This window comes from Chiloscyllium punctatum, chromosome 3 (genome assembly GCF_047496795.1).
Source record: "Chiloscyllium punctatum isolate Juve2018m chromosome 3, sChiPun1.3, whole genome shotgun sequence".
In the NCBI taxonomy this organism is placed as follows: domain Eukaryota; kingdom Metazoa; phylum Chordata; class Chondrichthyes; order Orectolobiformes; family Hemiscylliidae; genus Chiloscyllium; species Chiloscyllium punctatum.
In genome coordinates this window covers 131,416,078-131,433,891 of record NC_092741.1, presented here as the reverse complement: position 1 = coordinate 131,433,891, position 17,814 = coordinate 131,416,078, and the positions used below count along the sequence as shown (strand labels likewise).

At 39.8% G+C, this 17,814-nt stretch overlaps 1 protein-coding gene across 10 annotated transcripts in view; it reads left to right on the top strand.

The window, feature by feature from the left end:
* The window catches only part of dlgap2a (discs, large (Drosophila) homolog-associated protein 2a), a 961,527-nt gene that overhangs the window by 868,448 nt on the left and 75,265 nt on the right, over nucleotides 1–17,814 (top strand). For all 10 annotated transcript variants that reach the window (XM_072560917.1, XM_072560918.1, XM_072560915.1 and 7 more), the window contains 2 exons: nucleotides 9,465–9,612; nucleotides 14,913–15,132. In XM_072560917.1, coding sequence (XP_072417018.1) covers nucleotides 9,465–9,612; nucleotides 14,913–15,132 — 368 coding nt within the window. The remainder of the gene's footprint in view (nucleotides 1–9,464; nucleotides 9,613–14,912; nucleotides 15,133–17,814) is intronic.

Here is a 17,814-nt window from a genome sequence, read left to right as displayed (position 1 = left end):
GCAGCCATTACATCTCCAATAGTGTTGCATAAGTGAAAACAGCCTGAAACCCAAGATGTTTTCTGGATCTCAGGGTAAAGGTTAGTGATTATAGAGCCTATTTACGAGATGGGGGTAGAGAAAAGGAGAGTGTAGGAGAGTCAGCAGTGAGGATAGGGGCACTCTCAGCAGTAACCACCGTTTCTGATGCGGTGTCCATTGGTTGGGCAACTAAGTGCCTTTGATGGAGGGATTATTCCTGGAAATCAGCAAGCAACCATGTTAGGGTTTAGTTGTTAAACATGCTGCATGGTGAACTCCATTCACTTCAATCCCATTAATACCATCTCACCACCACACCTGCTGATTGATTAATGCCAGTCATGGTGCAACAAAGTCAAGATTGGATATCAGTTGCTCAGTTAGGGGACTCTATCGCCAGCAGGGAGGAATGACCATCAACAGGGTCTTCCTATTACAGATTTGTGGGGTGGTGGCAGGTATTTGACACAGTCCCACCTGCTCTCTGATTAAATACCAGCCTCCACCACTGCAGTGGGGAAAGGCACAAAATTTAACCCATTGATTTCCCTGTTCAAGAAATCTAAAACAAGAGAACATATTTTTAAAATAAGGGTCAGACATTTAGGACTGAGATGAGAATAACTTTCTTTAGTCAATGGGTTGTGAACCTTTGGAATTCTCTGTCTCAGTAGACTGTGCATGTGCCATCACTGAAGATGGTTATGGTTGTGATAAATAGATTTTTGATAGCTCAGAGAATGAACGGTGAGGCTGAATCCCAAAATCAACTGCAATCTTATTGAATGGCAGAGCAATGTGGTCTTCTTCTGCTTCTATTTCTTATACTATATTACATTTGTATGGAGATCCCTGGTTCAAACTAGAATTAGGATGGTTGTTCTTTCTCAGAAAATAATATTTGCATGTGTGTAGGATTTTACTGTCAATTTTAAGGCTTTACTTTTGGTCATTTCAATTGCATTTTAGGACACAGGGCAACACATACGTTTCACGTATTCTGATGAATTATGATGAATACTGTTTAAAATTGCACAAGAATCACTGGTTCATTATAATAGATAGTTACGTGTACTGTGACTCATTTGGATGTGCAAAGTAAATACATTTCCGTGAGTAGTTCATAGAGGTGAATACATGGATTTAATGTCATCTGGTCACAGGTTGTACTTTTCCTTTCAAGATATCCTCAGGAGGAGGACGATCATGTAATACTGTCTTGAGCACAGTGCACATTGTTTACGTTTCCTATATTTTAGAATCATTTGTCACAAGATTGCAATTTGTATTGCCATGACTTGGAGGTGCCAGTGTTGGACTGGGGTGGACAAAGTTAAAAATCACATAACAGCAGGTTATAGTTCAACAGGTTTATTTGGAGCGCTGTTCCTTCATCAGGTGGTTGTGGAGGTTAAGATCATGCTCACAGTGTCTTGCAGATGTGATACAGTAAACAATCTTAGAATAAAATTTCCACATTTTATAATGGTACATTGAGGCATGGTACTTTGGTGATACCGAGCAGACGCTACGACAACGGATGAATGGACACCGCACAGCAATCACCAGGCAGGAGTGTTCCCTCCAGTTGGGGAACACTTCAGCTGTCCAGGACATTCGGCCTCGGACCTTTGGGTAACCATCCTCCAAGGCGGACTTTGGGACAAGCAATAACGCAGAGTGGCTGAGTAGAGGCTGATAGCACAGTTTGATACCTTTGGAAATGGCCTCAACCGGGACCTTGGATTCATGTCACACCACAGGTGACCCCACTACATGATACACACACGCGCACACACCCACCCACACACACACTCCTACATATTCACATGCCCACGCAGATGATCCCTCATACACAAGCTATCTCTCAGGTGCATACACATGCAACCCCCGCACTCACACCAACACACGCACACCCTCACGCATACCCCATCACGCTCACACGCACACACACACTTAACCAAGCTTACACACACACATATATACACACTCTATCATGTGCACTCACACTCACATACACACTCAGTCTGTCGCTCCTACTTCCAACTAGCTACTAGTAGCGCACACATGTAAGCTTATGGGATGAATTTGTTTTTGTAGAATTATATTTTATTTTGCTCAAAAACTGCATGAATCCATGTAAAACTCTGTAAAACTATACAGAGAGTTTGTCAGTCTGACATAGCATTGGGACACAGACTTCACACCTATTGTTTAAAAAGCTGAGCTATCTTGAAAATGTAATAAAGAACAGAAACCAGCATGCCCCATTATAAAAAATGAATGTTTTAATCTAAGATTGTATACTGTATCACATCTCCATGACACTGGACTCCTTTGGCTATAAACTCTGTGGTCAGCTGTTTTGTAGAAGACCTGCTGCTGTTCTTGGGGTGTCAGTACACCAACAGTGCTGTTAAAGAGAAAGTTTCAGGATTTTAACCCAGCAACAATGAAAGAATAATGTTACATTTCCATGTCTGAATGGCATCCAAATTAGAGGAGAAGTTGCAGGTAGTGGTCTTTTCATGCATCTGCTTTGAAACCATGGCTTTGAAAAATGCTGTGTAAAAATCCATGTTGCATTACTACAGTGCACCTTTTAGATAGTATGTAATGATGCAACAATTTATCGGGTGAAAAGAATGAATGTTGAAGGTGATTGATGGGATGCTAATCAAGGAGGCTGTTTTGTCCTGGATGGTGTCAAGCTTCTTGAATGCTGTTGGTGCTGCACTCATCCAGGCAAGTGGAGAATATTCTGTCACAGTTATGACATATACCTTGCAGATGGTGGACAGACTTTGGAGAGACGAGATTAATTTCTCACCATAGAATTCCTAACCTCTGGCCTACTCTTGTAGACACAGGTATTGATCTGGTTAATAGTTACACCCATTATGTTGACAGCGGAGGATTCAGCGAATATGACACCATTGATTGTCATGGGTTGTTGATTCGATTCTCTTTTTTTGGAGATGGTCATTGCTTAGCATTTGCATGGCATTTTTACTTGCTACTTATCCAGCCAAGTTGGATGTGTCCAGGTCTTCCTATATGCAAATTTACTACTTCAATGACTGAGCTATTGAGAATGATGCTGAACATTGCACAATCATCAGCGAACATTCCCATTTCTGATCTTATGACAGAAGAAAGCTCATTCATGAAGTAGCTGAAGATGGTTAGGCCTGGAATACTACTCTGCCGAACTCTGTATTGATGTCATGGAGCTGAGATGATTGATCTCCAACTACTGTAACCATCTTCCTTTGAGCCAGGTATGATTCCAACTGACAGTGAGTTTTCCCCTGATTCCCATTGACTCTAGTTTTGCTAGGACTCGTTCGTGCCATACTCAGTCAAATGCTGCCTTGATATCAAAGGCAATCACTCTCACCTCACCTCTCTAATTCAACTCCTTTGTCTATGTTTGGACCAAGAATGTCATGGCCATATGGCCAAACTAAATGTAAACTAAATGTCCTTTGCAAGTACTGCTCGGTAGCACTTCTAATAACTTTTCAAAAATTTTGCTGGTGGTGCACAGCGGGCTAATGGGGCAATGTTTGGCCGGATTGATTTTGTTCTGCTTCTTGTGCACACATCAAGCAACTTTCCACATTGTCATATAGATGCCAATGTTTTAGCTGTACTGGAACAGCTTGGCAAGGAGCATGATTTATTAGGACACATAAGCCTTCAGTGCTTTTGCCAGAATGTGTTGTCAGGGCCCAGAGTCTCTGCATTATATATCAATTGGAGTGTCAAATTGTTCGAAGACTGGCATCTGTGAAGTTGGGAACCTCAGGAGGAGACCAAGATGGATCGTACGCTTGGCACTTCTGGCTGAACATGAGAGCAAATACTTCCGTCCCGTCTTTTGGACTGATGTATGAGTCTCTTCAATAATGAGAATATTTATAGAGTTTCCACCTCCAATTAGCTATTTATTTATCCATGAGCAATCATGATCGGATGAGGCAGGACTGCAGATCTTATATCTGTTGGTTATGGGATCACATAGCTATCTATGCACGCTGTTTCAGCTGTTTTGCATTCAAATAGCCCTGTCTTCCAGCATTTCCAGCTTTTTAGGTGTGTCTGATGCCTCTGCTGGATGACCTCGTACATATTAAATATGTTCATTGAATGGATTAATCTCCCGGCTTGATGGTAATGGTGAAGTGGGGAATATGCCAAGCCAATAGGTTACAGATTGTAGTTGAATACCATTTTGCTGTTGCTGATGGCTGTCAGTGCTTCATTGATTCCATGTTTTGAGTTTCCAATTGTTCTCATCCCAATTAGCACAGTGTTAATGCAACATAACACAATGGAATTTATTATCTACTTGATAAAGAGCTGGTCTACATTTTGCAATAGTGAAATCTGGAAATGATTGTGTGAATTTCCCCTTGGCTTTCATGTTTACCTTCATATTCAACTCAACTGTATGTTTGGTGTTTGAAAGTGTTGACTGATAGCTGATCTTTCACTATTTTTGAGATTCTACTCAGCCATCAATCGCTTTATTCAAATCATTAACAGTTGGCTGTGTGGTAATTGGAATGAGATCAGCCTGGATTCCCTGATTGGGGCTGTTAATCTGGTCCAATCAGGAAGCTCTGGCTGACAATATAAACAGGAGTATAGGGATTTGAGGTTTGTCTTCATTTCCCTGAAAACTGGTTGAATGGTAGGGTTTGGGGCCTAGCTTTGCTGCTCCTCTCCCTTGTAAAATTGTTGTTGTATACAGCTGTAAATGTTAACTGTTATTTGTAAACTGTTTTGTAATTTGTTTAATAAAATATTTTAAACAGGAAAAAAAAATAAACAGGAGTATAGGGATTTGAGTTTTGTCCTCATTTCCCTGAAAACCGGTTGAATGTAAGTGTTTGGGACTTGGCTTTGCCATTCCTCTCCCTTGTAAAATTGCTGTTTCACTGTATACAGCTGTAAATGTTAATTGTTTTGTAAACTGTGAATTGGTTAATTAAAAAAAACAGGAGTGTCACATGGGTGCTGGGGAAAAATAAGCACTACCACTGTTAGGCGGTAGTGTAGGGGTTATATTAAAAACAAGTATAACTTGGAGATTAGAATCTCCAGAAAAGAAAAAAATATATATTGTATAGCTTGGAGATTAGAATCTTCTCAAAAAAGAAATATATATATAAACGTGAATGTCAGAGATTCTGTTCAGTCTGAGAACTGGCTCTGAGGGAACTAGATCAGTTTTAAGGACTCTCCACATGTAAGTAAAAGATGTCTTGGTGATGGGATACTCACCTCTGGGGAGTTATTTCAGCTGAACTTCTGGCTGTCTTCAAAGGCATGAGTATAATGAGTTCAACATGGGGTTTTGATGATCTATTCTGCAATGGACGATCATCATGAATGCTTGGCTGAATTTGAAACCCATTTAGTGTATTCAACTCAGCAGGGGTTGCCAAAATGACTATCAAGTGTAATCCAAGATGGAGGACGAAAAAAATTGAGGCTGTAAGAGCTGCTCCTTTTTTGAGGTATTTTCAGTGTTGGAGCTGATTTCCTCGAATTCTAGGAGTAGTAATTATTGTTTTATAAGCTGTTGCATTGTTTTGGAACTTTGAGGAAAAAAGATCAAAATGGCAGCACTTTAAAAAAAGGAGGAAGGGAGACAAAGGTTGAATCACCTAAATATCATCTTTATTCCAGTGCATTCTTGTCTCCCTACCATGAAGTTAATGTGATTGGGCACCACCAGTCAGGAGATGGGATTGCACTGTTTACAAATCTCTGGAATCCTGATCCCTGTCTCTAAGATAAAAATTTCTCTTGGGTTTTAAATCCCACTCAGTGCCATTGTGCAACAGTTTGTTCCTACAGTGTGTGAGCATTAAATATCATATAGCAGCCTCGCATTCTGTCTCCAAGTCTTAGCTCCCAGTCTTCTAAAGTATGTAGATTTCTTCATAAATAGCCTTCATGCTAAGGTCAGAGACATCTCTTGATCTTAAAAGTTACAATGAAATTAACTTTAGCATTTTCTGTCACTCAGAGGTCTATTATTCATGACAGCAGCAGGGACTATATTTCACCTCTACTCTGCCTTGCAAGCTGTCTAAACATTAATGCAAAGCCATCTGGGCGACTTGACCATTTAAACCACTGTCAAGTATTCTAATATCTCCCTGTAACACAGAGGTTGCAGTCATTCACTGACTTCTCAAAGAAGAGAATAAAGACAAAGCAGTAGGTTAGGATTCATGTCACAAAAGAGACACATACACACACGAGTGACCAGATGTAAATATGTGCATGCATATACATCACGCATGTTAGGTAAAGTATTCTGAATCTATTGCTAAATGCAATGTATAATAAGGTAGAAGGAACCCTTTACATAGCTTTCTCTTGTTCAAAAGTTAAATCTCCAGGCTCCTGCTGTTGAGGGTACTTACTGAGAGTTGTAATACAGCATTGAGCAGATCCCAGATACTTTTGCTTGATCTTCCAATAAATCTCATGACCTATCAAGGCATTTGAAATGATACATGAAAGTACATCTGGCATGTTTTAGTATAATTGTACAGTTGCAGTTTGTAATACTTGTACTGTGCAGACTAGGGGCTGTTTAAACGATATCATGAGCTGTGGATATAACAACAACCTTTCTTGTCTGGTAGCCAACTTTTATCTCTTTTATTCATATAATGACAAAAATATGATTTTCCTCAAGATTATGACCGATGCCTTGAATCAGGACATTGGTAATGTGCATATCAATATACTTAAAGTCTTACAGATTATAAATATAGATCATCTGGATCCCACCAATTACATTTGGCACACTGGGAAATCCCTCCATTTTGCCAGTATGTACAATCCATCTGTACTTTTACTGACTGTCCAGAGGTGATGTGTTACACTGATATTCTTTTTGCAAACAACACAGTAAGCTTTCACTTTGAATACCTGGGAATTGCTGATTGCTTTACATAATTAGTGCCCCCTGAGGAAGCTTGAAAGCAACTTAAAACATGGAATTTGTAGTCTGTACTGACTTTGACAGAAACGAGTAGTGATGTGCCTGTTTGGTTTGAGATCAATTTGCAGCATGTGGTTCAATTCGATCCCAGTCTCTTGAAAAGCATCAGTGAATGTTATAAGAATCAAACCAAGCAATGGTGCATAGCAACTTCTTTCATTATCTTTCTAAATTTATAAAATAACAGTAAAGCAGAAAACAAAAGTATAAAATAAAAGACATGTGAAAGAGCTTTTGCAATATAGTTTTTGATGTTGTTTGGCAGTGAGGGTGGGGAATGTGTGGTGGGGGAGGGGTGGAGGAGGAATGAGGCATGTACAAATAAACTTCAGGGCCATAAAGTGTTTACCAAGTCACCTGGCAATAAACATCAGGCTTCCTTCTGGATTCATTAAATATAAGCTTAAAAGAGTTTTGCGGCTGTTTTTGAAGTAGGGCCCTGATTTGTATGATCAGAGTCTAAACTGATGAAACAGATGGGTATTTGGCAAATACAGAAGGCATCTTTCAGAAGGGTGGCCTGAGGAACACTAGAACTGAGCATTAAATTTACTCATCATTTCAACAATAGCAACAAAAGCTCCTAATAGACAATAGGTGCAGGTGTAGGACATTCTGCCCTTCGAGCCTGCACCACCATTCAATATGATCATGGCTGATCATCCTTAATCAGTATCCTGTTCCTGCCTTATCTCCATAACCCTTGATTCCACTATCCTTGAAAGCTCTATCCAACTCTTTCTTAAATGAATCCAGAGACTGGGCCTCCACTGCCCTCTGGGGCAGAGCGTTCCACATAGCCACCACTCTCTGGGTGAAGAGGTTTCTCCTCATCTCTGTCCTAAATGGTCTACCCCGTATTTTTAAGCTGTGTTCTCTGGTTTGGCACTCACCCATCAGTGGAAACATGTTTCCTGCCTCCAGAGTGTCCAATCCTTCAATAATCTTATATGTCTCAATCAGATCCCCTCTCAGTCTTCTAAACTCAAGGGTATACAAGCCCAGTTGCTCCAGTCTTTCAGCGTAAGGTAGTCCCACCATTTCAGGAATTGACCTCGTGAACCTACGCTGCACTCCCTCAATAGCCAGAATGTCTTTCCTCAAATTTGGAGACCAGAACTGCACACAATATTCCAGGTGTGGTCTCACCAGGGCCCTGTACAGCTGCAGAAGAACCTCTTTGCTTCTATACTCAATCCCTCTTGTTATGAAGGCCAGCATGTTATTAGCCTTCTTCACTACCTGCTGTACCTGCATGCTTACCTTCATTGACTGGTGTACAAGAACACCCAGATGTCTTTGTACTGCCCCTTTACCTAAATTTAAATATTGTATTATTTTAATATTATATTGCCTTTTCACATCGTAAAACAACTCAAAGGTACACCACAGAAACTGAATCAGAGAAACATTAACTTTGAGTCACATATTCAATTAAATTAAGAAAAGCTTTGTCAAAGAAATAGATTTTATGAAGTACTTTTTCAAAAAGGAAAGAGAGGTGGAGAGGAAAGGAGACTTCGGAAGGGAATTCTGAACCTTAATGCCTACATAACTGAAAACATGACCCCAGTGGTGGTGCAAAGAAAGTCTGGGTCGTAGAACAGCATTAGAGCAACACAGAGTTTTCCAAAGACTTGGAGATTGGAAGGGGTTATACTATAGAAGAACTTGAACACAAGTCTGAGAATTGCAACATTTAGTTAGGGCCACAAATTTTCGCCAGTTTATCGTGGCTCAGTAGTGTAATGGGAATTTAAAGGATGGTTACCTGCTCAATGGGATAACATTTGCTCCTGAAATAATCTGGAGAAGTTTCCTCTGATATCACACACTTGTGTTAGCCATCAGAGCAAGGTTATGCTCCAACTTTTTTAATGTTATCTCCTCTTGTGCAAACTCAATTTGCTTATTGTTCATATACTTTACTTTGTAAATAATGCAATTACATCAACGGTGAATATCCAAAAACATAATACAGTCTGAGTTGTTGGTAATGATTTGAATTTTATACAGACGTTGATGCTTCCAAGTATCATCCGACAACTTCTTGAAGTAGCAGGATAAAGGAAGCAAACGTATTTGTTTAAGAAATGCAATAATATTATACTTTACTCAGTGATAATAAAGAAAATAAATGGATCCAGTTGTTTTTTTGTAAAACTACACAAGTAAAGAAATCTGGCATAGGTTTTACTTTTCCAGGTTGAATTGAATTCGGCATTTACTGTAAATATTCTCATTCAATCTCATTGCACTGCAAAATTGCATTACAACATGACTACACTTCAGAAGTACTTCATTGGTTGTAAAGTGTTTTGGGATGACCAACGGTCATGAACAATGTCTCTTTTTCACTCTTTCCTTCTCTGACTTTGTGGATCAAACATGATTTCTTTTTTCATTGCAGCCAGAACTACCTACAATCTGCAATTGAAGTGACCATCAACCACAGTCTAGATCCTGCCACCAATGAGAACTCTCCCAAGTTTCGCTCAAGAAATCAGAGCTATATGAGAGCTGTGAGCACGCTGAGCCAAGCTAGCTGCGTCAGTCAGGTGAGGCCTAACCCACAGAAAAATAGTCTTCTCAATGTCAGCATTTTTATGTAGACAACATCAAAAGCATTCCCAGCCCCAATCCAACTCAAACAAGAGTTAATAAATGGGCAAAATTAAAACTGTGAAGCCAAAGCCTTGAACAATACAACAATGTGTCATCATGTACTAAAAATCAGATTTCATTAGCAAAATGAAATTTAGCATTTTTTACTTTAAGGTATGTAAGTGATCCTTTATTTAAATACTTACAAATGCAGATCCAATAATTGTTGATTGTAATGACATGTCATTGCACCAATCTTGCTAAAAGTGCTTACAACTGCTAACACGTCACTAAGAAAGAACCATGGTGATTTCAGTTTACCCAGATTAGCTGGTTCTACTGGATTAAATGAAAAGCATGCTTCAATTTTAATAAATTCAGAAGTCACATGACACCAGTTTATAGTCCAACAGGTTTATTTGAAGTCACAAGTTTTTGGAGTGCTGCTCCTTCATCAGGCGAAGACTTCAGCTGACTCGGGCGACTGACTGTGTGGAGTTTGCACGTTCTCCCCGTGTCTGCGTGGGTTTCCTCCGGATGCTCCGGTTTCCTCCCACAGTCCAAAGATGTGCAGGTCAGGTGAATTGGCCATGCTAAATTGCCCATAGTGTTATGTAAGGGAATGGGTGGGTTGCGCTTCGGCAGGTCGGTGTGGACTTGTTGGGCTGAAGGGCCTGTTTCCACACTGTAAGTAATCTAATCTAATCTAAAACTTGTATTCGTGAGGAATTCTTGATATCATAAGATATTTCCAATGCAAGTGTTAAGTGAAACTTTATTGTGAGCCAGATACCCTATACTGTAATGTAGGATTATTTAAACTTGTCATAATGATGGGGAGAGTTGTACCTGAAATGTCTGGTCTGTTTTGTGACTTAATTTGGTTTCAGCCAAACCAATTAAATCTCTGAACCACAATCACCATAACAAATACTGCAGCTAGCACCATGCCAAGTCATGAATGATGATTTAAAGAGCGAAAAGCAAGCAAACATTTTTTAAAAATTTAATATATTACAGTGAATTTCGTTAAATAAAATGTCTTTATTTACCACTACAAAGCGATTATTAGAAGACTGTAAATTTTGATGGGATTGAATCCTGATAATTTAATCCAATGCCTTACATTTCTGTTTCTGAGTTTGACTTCAGTTGTAAAGATGAAAACAATATTGCTCAGTGTATTTAGGGATAAGCATAGTGTGCTTGATGTTGTGAATATGGACTATCAAAAGATGTTTGACAAAGTTCTACATAATAGATTTATTAGCAACATTGAAGGGACAGTGGCAGCACAGATACAAACTGGTTAAATGACAGAAAATAAGAAGTGGTGTAACTGAAAACAGTAAAAGCTGAAAATATTCAGTAGGCCGAACTTTGGAAACAAACAGATTTAACATTTCAAGTCAGTGGGATCTCCTCAGATACTGCCTGACCTACTGAATAGCTTCCTCTTTTCTGGTTTTTTTTTCAGTTTTTCAACATTTGCAATGTTCTTCTTTTTGAATAGTGTGAATGGCGTTTAGCAGACCAGAGGGAAGTACACATTTTTAAAGCCCCAGGTACTGTTATTAGACCCACTGTTCAACTGATATATTTAAATATAAATTGTTTAGGGCTAAAGGAATCAAAGGGAATTGGAGTAAAAGCAGGAACAGAATACGGAGTTGGATGATCATCCATACTCATACTGAATGATAGAGCAGGGCCAAATGGCCGACTTCTGTTCTCTATGTATCCATGTTTAATGGTCTGGGTCCTGGGAATACAGACCTTGATTTCAAAGTTTGTTAATGATACAGAACTAGGAAATCTAACGAACAATAAAAAGGTTAGCAACATATGGTGAAAATTCAACAAATGGTAAGTGTAATTTATTGTCTGAGGGCTTCATTCAAGCAGATTCAAAGTTAATTGGATAAATCGTTGAAGGGAAAAAAAACTATACAGGACTATCGGAAAGAGCAGGGGATTAGAATTGATTAGATAGCTTTACCAAAGATCCAAATGGCTTTGATCTGTGCTGCATCATTGAAGTCTAATCAAATCAATTCCACAGAATTTAGGTGGGGCTGTTTTAAATTACTGAAATTACCTTTATTCTCATTCATTGACTTACAGGGCACAACCTCTGAATTTTTATCTTGTTATTGAAACAGGAACTGAGGCAAAATACAATAATCTTGAGTCTAACGAAGCTTGGTTGGCTCAATTATGTTTGAAACCATTAACAAGTAAAGCAAAGTCTGAGTGACTCCCCTTGATTTGACAAGGTGTACATATACTTCTTAGACATACATGTAGAACATTGAACAAGATTTAGAGAAAATGTTGAATTGTGCAAAGATGAGCAGTTAGTCAAAGGATTGAACAGAATATAGTGAAGGGACCAAAGTATAGTTGTTAAATTTGCTATTCACACAAAGACAGGCAGGAATGTAAGTTGTGAAGAGTACACAAGAAACCAGCAAGGGGATTATAGATAGGTTAGGTGAGCGAGGAAATATATGGCAAATGAAGTGTAATGTGTGAAAGTGTGAAATTATCCACTTTGACCAGAAGAAGAATAATGAAGCGTATTATAAAAATGGGAAGAGATTTCAGAGGACTGAGCTGCACGTGGATCTGGGTGACCTGGTACATGAATCACAACATGTTACTAAGCAGCTACAGCAACCAATTAAGAAACTTAATGGAATATTGTATTTTATATGGGGACATAATGGTCCAGTGGTATTATCGATAAACTATTAATCCACAAATCCATTAATGTTCTGCAGATCCGGGTTCAAACCCTATCATGGCAGATGTTGGAATTTGAATTCAATATCTGCATTTAGGAATCTAATGATGACTATGAAATTATTTTCTAATATCGGAAAAACCTGTCTAGTTCACTAATGTCATTTAGGGAAAGAAATTGCCATCCTTACCTGGACTGGCCAACATGTGACTCCAGATCCACAGCAATGTTGTTGACACTTAACTGCCCACTGAAAAATTAGTGATAGGTAATAAGCGGGACCTGGACAGTAGGGAGGTCATGCTTCAGTTATGTAGGGCATTGGTGAGATCACACCTGGTGTAAAGTGGACAGAATTGGTCTCCTAATTTAAATGCATTTAAAACAGCTCAAAAGATTTACCAGATGAATAACTGGAATTAGTTAGTTGTCTTATGAGGAAAGGTTGAAATGTGGAGAGGCCTTTTTCCTTTACTTCGTTACTCAGGGCAGTGTCTGGGGTTTGCTGATTACTGTGGTGGCCTCTCTCCAACAGGCTCTGAAACCGGAATGCTACACTAGGGCAACTCCACTGGGAAGTGACCGCTGAACCAAACTCACTGTTTATAGCCTGACCAGTGAGTCCGAACGTATCTCCACACAGTAATCGCAACCGCCACTAATGCCTGGGCGAGTCCCTCTCTTGTTGGTGGGACAAAGGCCACCTGGTACCTATCCACTCGGGCAGTACCTGTAAAAGAGAGATCAAACTGCTTACCCTCGCCAGCAGACCCCTTGAGTGGGCGGTTCAAATCGCCCGGATCACCCTTCGGTCCTTGACACTGGAATTATAGTCTGGGATCTGCTGTGAACTCAGCCAGAATTTGTGTATCCAGAAGGAGCACAGACAGACTCAAGTATGAGTTCAAAATTACCAGTGAACTTTATTACACAAAGAATTCAACTTGCCCAATCCGTACAATACTTTGATGAAGCTTATACTCCATATTATGATATAAAACATAAGAAAACTGGTGCGGACACAACGTAAATCTTTAACTTTACACAATTTATAGGGTACTTAAACCTTAAGTATTACACAATCGCCCTCCTCCCATGCCTAACCAACTACCCCAGAGTACAAGTGTCTCAGGCCTGGAAAGGGTTGCTACGTTCTCAGAGGGACTTGTTGCTTGTCTGGTTGAACTCCCTCTCTGCCTCGGGTGTTGTTGCGGACTTCCGAACTCTTGAGGTCGCAGACAGGATTGACGTCTTCAGCCCCAAAAGGTTGGTGTCCAGAGACGGAGCGAGAAAAGTGAAAAAGGAAAAGAGCCCCGATAACTGGTCCTGCTGTTCCTTTAACCCTTGCAGTTCCAAAGGGCTGGCTGGCTCCGCCCCTCAGATAATTCCATTTCATATACGTCTCTGGTGATTGCTGGGGCTGGATTATTCTCTTTTCGTGGAAACAAAAGAGTCAATACCGTCCCAAATTTATTTAACTGAAAATGTGATGACTTTATGAGCCTCCCAAACTGTTTTTGGATTAGAGTAAATTGTTATACCACTAGATGGGCTTCATTGTTCACAGTTTTGGGGGTTATTACCATTTCTGTGCCTGTCCCTTGATACGATGGCTGGCAGGTGCTGTTTTGTTGGTCGAGTTGTCTCATACCTCTGAGGATCTCTGTCCCCAGAAGAAGTTATGTCCTTATTCTGGCAGTCCTGCTTGGAAATCCTGCCTGCACAGATGCTAGTTGACCAGTTCTTCACAAAAGGCCATTTTCTTTCAGTCATTCCTTTTAAAAGTGGGGATTGCCCTGAAACTGCTGCAGAACAGGCTAGGTTTGTATCTGCTGGAGCTTAGAAAAGTAAGGGATGATTTTAGTTGCTAATGTTTTATCACTTGGGTGGAAGGAACAATATTACTGCCGCATCATTGTTGCAGTTTTAGTCAGCCCCACTACAGCCAGGTATTACATATAATAAAAGTGGAAATACTATCCATTCTCTTTTCTGCCTGTGTAGGCAATTAAACAAATTTGCAAACTTAGCTGAGAATTTCGGAACATCACTGGACCACCTTTGATGCTCCTAGCAATATTTGATTACAGGGTTTCAATGATCTCGACTGTTGCTCAAGATGTAAATGTGGAAAATACACTGGATGATGTGTGCACATTATTATTGTTGTCAGTCACATCTCTTATTTGCATTCAGTAAAAATACAGAAAACTATTTATCTCGCAAATTACCTTATGTTACAAGCCTACTGAAGTTGAAGGTGGGAATAAAAAGTGGCAGGAACATGAGAATTTTTGTTCTGATGCAAAGTAAAACATTATATTCCAAAAGTATCAGTTAAAATCCATGTAATATCCTGAGGGCCAGCCTGGTTTTCATTAGCCGAAGGCAGTTATTTAACTATCCAATAATAGCTATGCTATCCATGTTTCTGTGTTTCCAAAGTAAGAGGGAAATAAAGTGCTTTCAATTGATAGTTTGTGTTTTGTTGTTCATTTGGTTTCTCAGGTCAGTGAAGCTGAGGTGAATGGACAGTTTGAATCAGTTTGTGAGTCTGTTTTCGGAGAAATTGAATCACAGGCAGTGGATGCTTTAGATCTTCCTGGCTGTTTTCGCACACGAAGTCACAGTTATCTACGTGCCATTCAAGCTGGATATTCCCAGGACGATGACTGCATCCCGTCAATGTCATCTTCAATTATGGCCTCCTCCATCAGATCCTCAACAGGTATTTGAATTGGTGTTTCATTTTTGTAGAACTGATTTCTTCCCTTTGGTTTAGCGGAAGTCCCAGTCATTTCAAAAGGCATCTAACAGCAAGGCCACATGATCGGGTAAGATCCATAAATGGTAGGACCACCTCAAGGCAGAGTTCTCTCCATGGTCCTCTGGGAAAGGATTCTCTGTCTCGCCTGTAAGGCATTTGGCATCAGGGAGTAAGGAACACCTTGGTCTATTAGTTTGTGCACCCCAATTTAGAGTTAACTTTGAATGACTGACAATGGTATTCTACATTTATCTTGCACAAAACCTGTAGTACTGAGTCTCACCTGCTGGTTCAGGCTGGAGTTGAAGCCAAGAATGACCCCTTGGTCCAGATTTAGCGAGGGGCAGAATTTTGTCTTTTTTCATTTTAAGCAGCTTCTTTTGCAAACAAATTAAGAAAGGAGATAAGTTATCTTGCAGGGGGAAAGTGGGGGATTCCCAAACCCTCTCACTGCTATCAAACTGGCTACACAAAACATTTCTAGTATGTTTAGCAAGAACAGGCACAATATTTTTCCCCCAACACTAAAGAAGGCTAAGTCCTGGATATCACAACCTATGTCCGTGGCAAAGTTCTAAAGCAGGTACAATATAACATTGTGACTGTAGAAATGATTTGGACTATTTTCTATGATAGCTACGATGAAGTTTTACCACGCTTGTTCTTCATTGTGTTCTACATTTAAGAACATGAGAACTAGAAGCAGGAGAAGACAGTTTGACCCCACAAGCTTGCTCTGCCATTTGATATGATCATAGCTGATCTCAGCCTTAACTCCACTCTCCTGCCTGCTCTCCATAACCTTACAACCCTTTACTAATTAAAAACCTATCTATCTCCTCTTGAAATTTAGTCAATGTCCCAGAATGCTCTGCATTCTGGGCTCGTGAATTCCACAGATTCACTACCTTTAAGAGAAGTAGTTTTTCCTGATTGGTGTTTTAAATCTGCTGCCCTTTATCCTAAAACTGTGACCTCATGATCTAGATTGTTCCACATGAGAAACATCCTTTCTATGCCGACTTTGTCAAAGCCCTTTAGCATCTTAAATACATCAATTAGATCTTCGATCATTCTTCTAAACCCCAGAGAGAATAGGTATAATCTGCTCAATCTTTCTTCCTAAGACAAGCCCTCATTTCTGGAATCAATCGAATGAACCTCCTCTGAACTTTCTTCAGTACAATTACATCTCTCTTCAATCAAGGGGACCAAAATCATATGCAATACTCCAGGTGCAGTCTTTACATTTAACTAACATTCTTGCTAACTTTACAGCAAATTATGCCTCAAGTCTTTATACGTGACATAAATATGTGGAAGTTTGACTTATTTGTTGAACTGGGAGATCTAAATAAAATGCCTTCTAAGGACAGCATGGTGGATCAATGGTTAGCACTGCTACCCCACAGTGCCATGGACCCGGACTAAATTCCACCCTCAGGCAACTAACTATATGGAATTTGCACATTCTCCGCGTGTCTGTGCGGGTTTCTGCTGGGTACTCCAAAAATGTGCAGGTTAGATGGATTAGCCATGCAAAATTGCCCATAGTGTTCAGGAATATGTAGGTTAGGTGCATTAGCCATGGGAAATGTAGGGTTACAGGGAAAGGGTATAGGTATGGGTCTGGGTGGGATGCTGTTCTGAGGGTCAGTGTGGAATGGCTTGTTTCCACACCGTTGGTATTTGATGACCTTTCATAACCCCCCCCCCCCCCCCCCCACCCCACATCCCCCACCCCCACCAATGTTTCAGATCGGTGATTAAAGATCACTAACCTGAAACATTAACGTTGTTTTTGTCTCACAGAGTTTTAGGGCTGCTAAACATTTCAGTGTTTTTAGCTTGTATTTAAAAAAATAACTCATTCCATCTGCAGTGAGTCAGCAAATAGAGCTTTCCTTTCTATGTGGACTTCTTAGCTCTCATGTTCATAAATACACCCTGTGCCAATTAATAGCTATGATTCTATAAACAGATAATTTTATAGTTTAATGTATATGAACTATTCTATTCCTTTCCTGGAAGTGATTCTCTGTTTCCTATGTGCAAGTTATTTTCTTATTGCCCTAAATCCAAGTAAGGAGCTAGCCCAAGGCACCATTCTGATTATTTCTGTCTCAAAGAATATTACCTCCTAAACTTTGTAAAACTGAAGAAAGTTCTTTGGGAGTTGAAATTTCCTCTAGTTTAGCATTGGGAAAACCTTAGATGATATTGTTATTTAAATTCTATATCCTTGTCGCAAAAACCATCACCCTTCCTTACCACTATTCTCTAATGACCAAGACTGTTCTTAGCCTTTGTCTCCTGTTCACCCTAAGCTAGGATTTGTGACATTATAGCCTCTCAATAACAAAGAGTGTTTAGTTCCACTTTGGCAATCTCACTTCTGTCCCTATTTTCACCCATTTGTGGCTGAAGCCCTCATTTTCTATCTCCTCCAGTTTTGACTACTCTAGTGCTCAGGAAATGAGCCTTCATTCTCTTCAGTGTAAATTTCAGCTGATTAAATGTTTTACAGGCCATTAAGTCCCACTAACCCTTGCTTCATGTTTAAATTTCTCGTTTTTAGATCTGTCATGATCTCAGCCTTTTCTGTCTTATTAACCTTCCCCCAGACTTCCCAATTCTCTGACA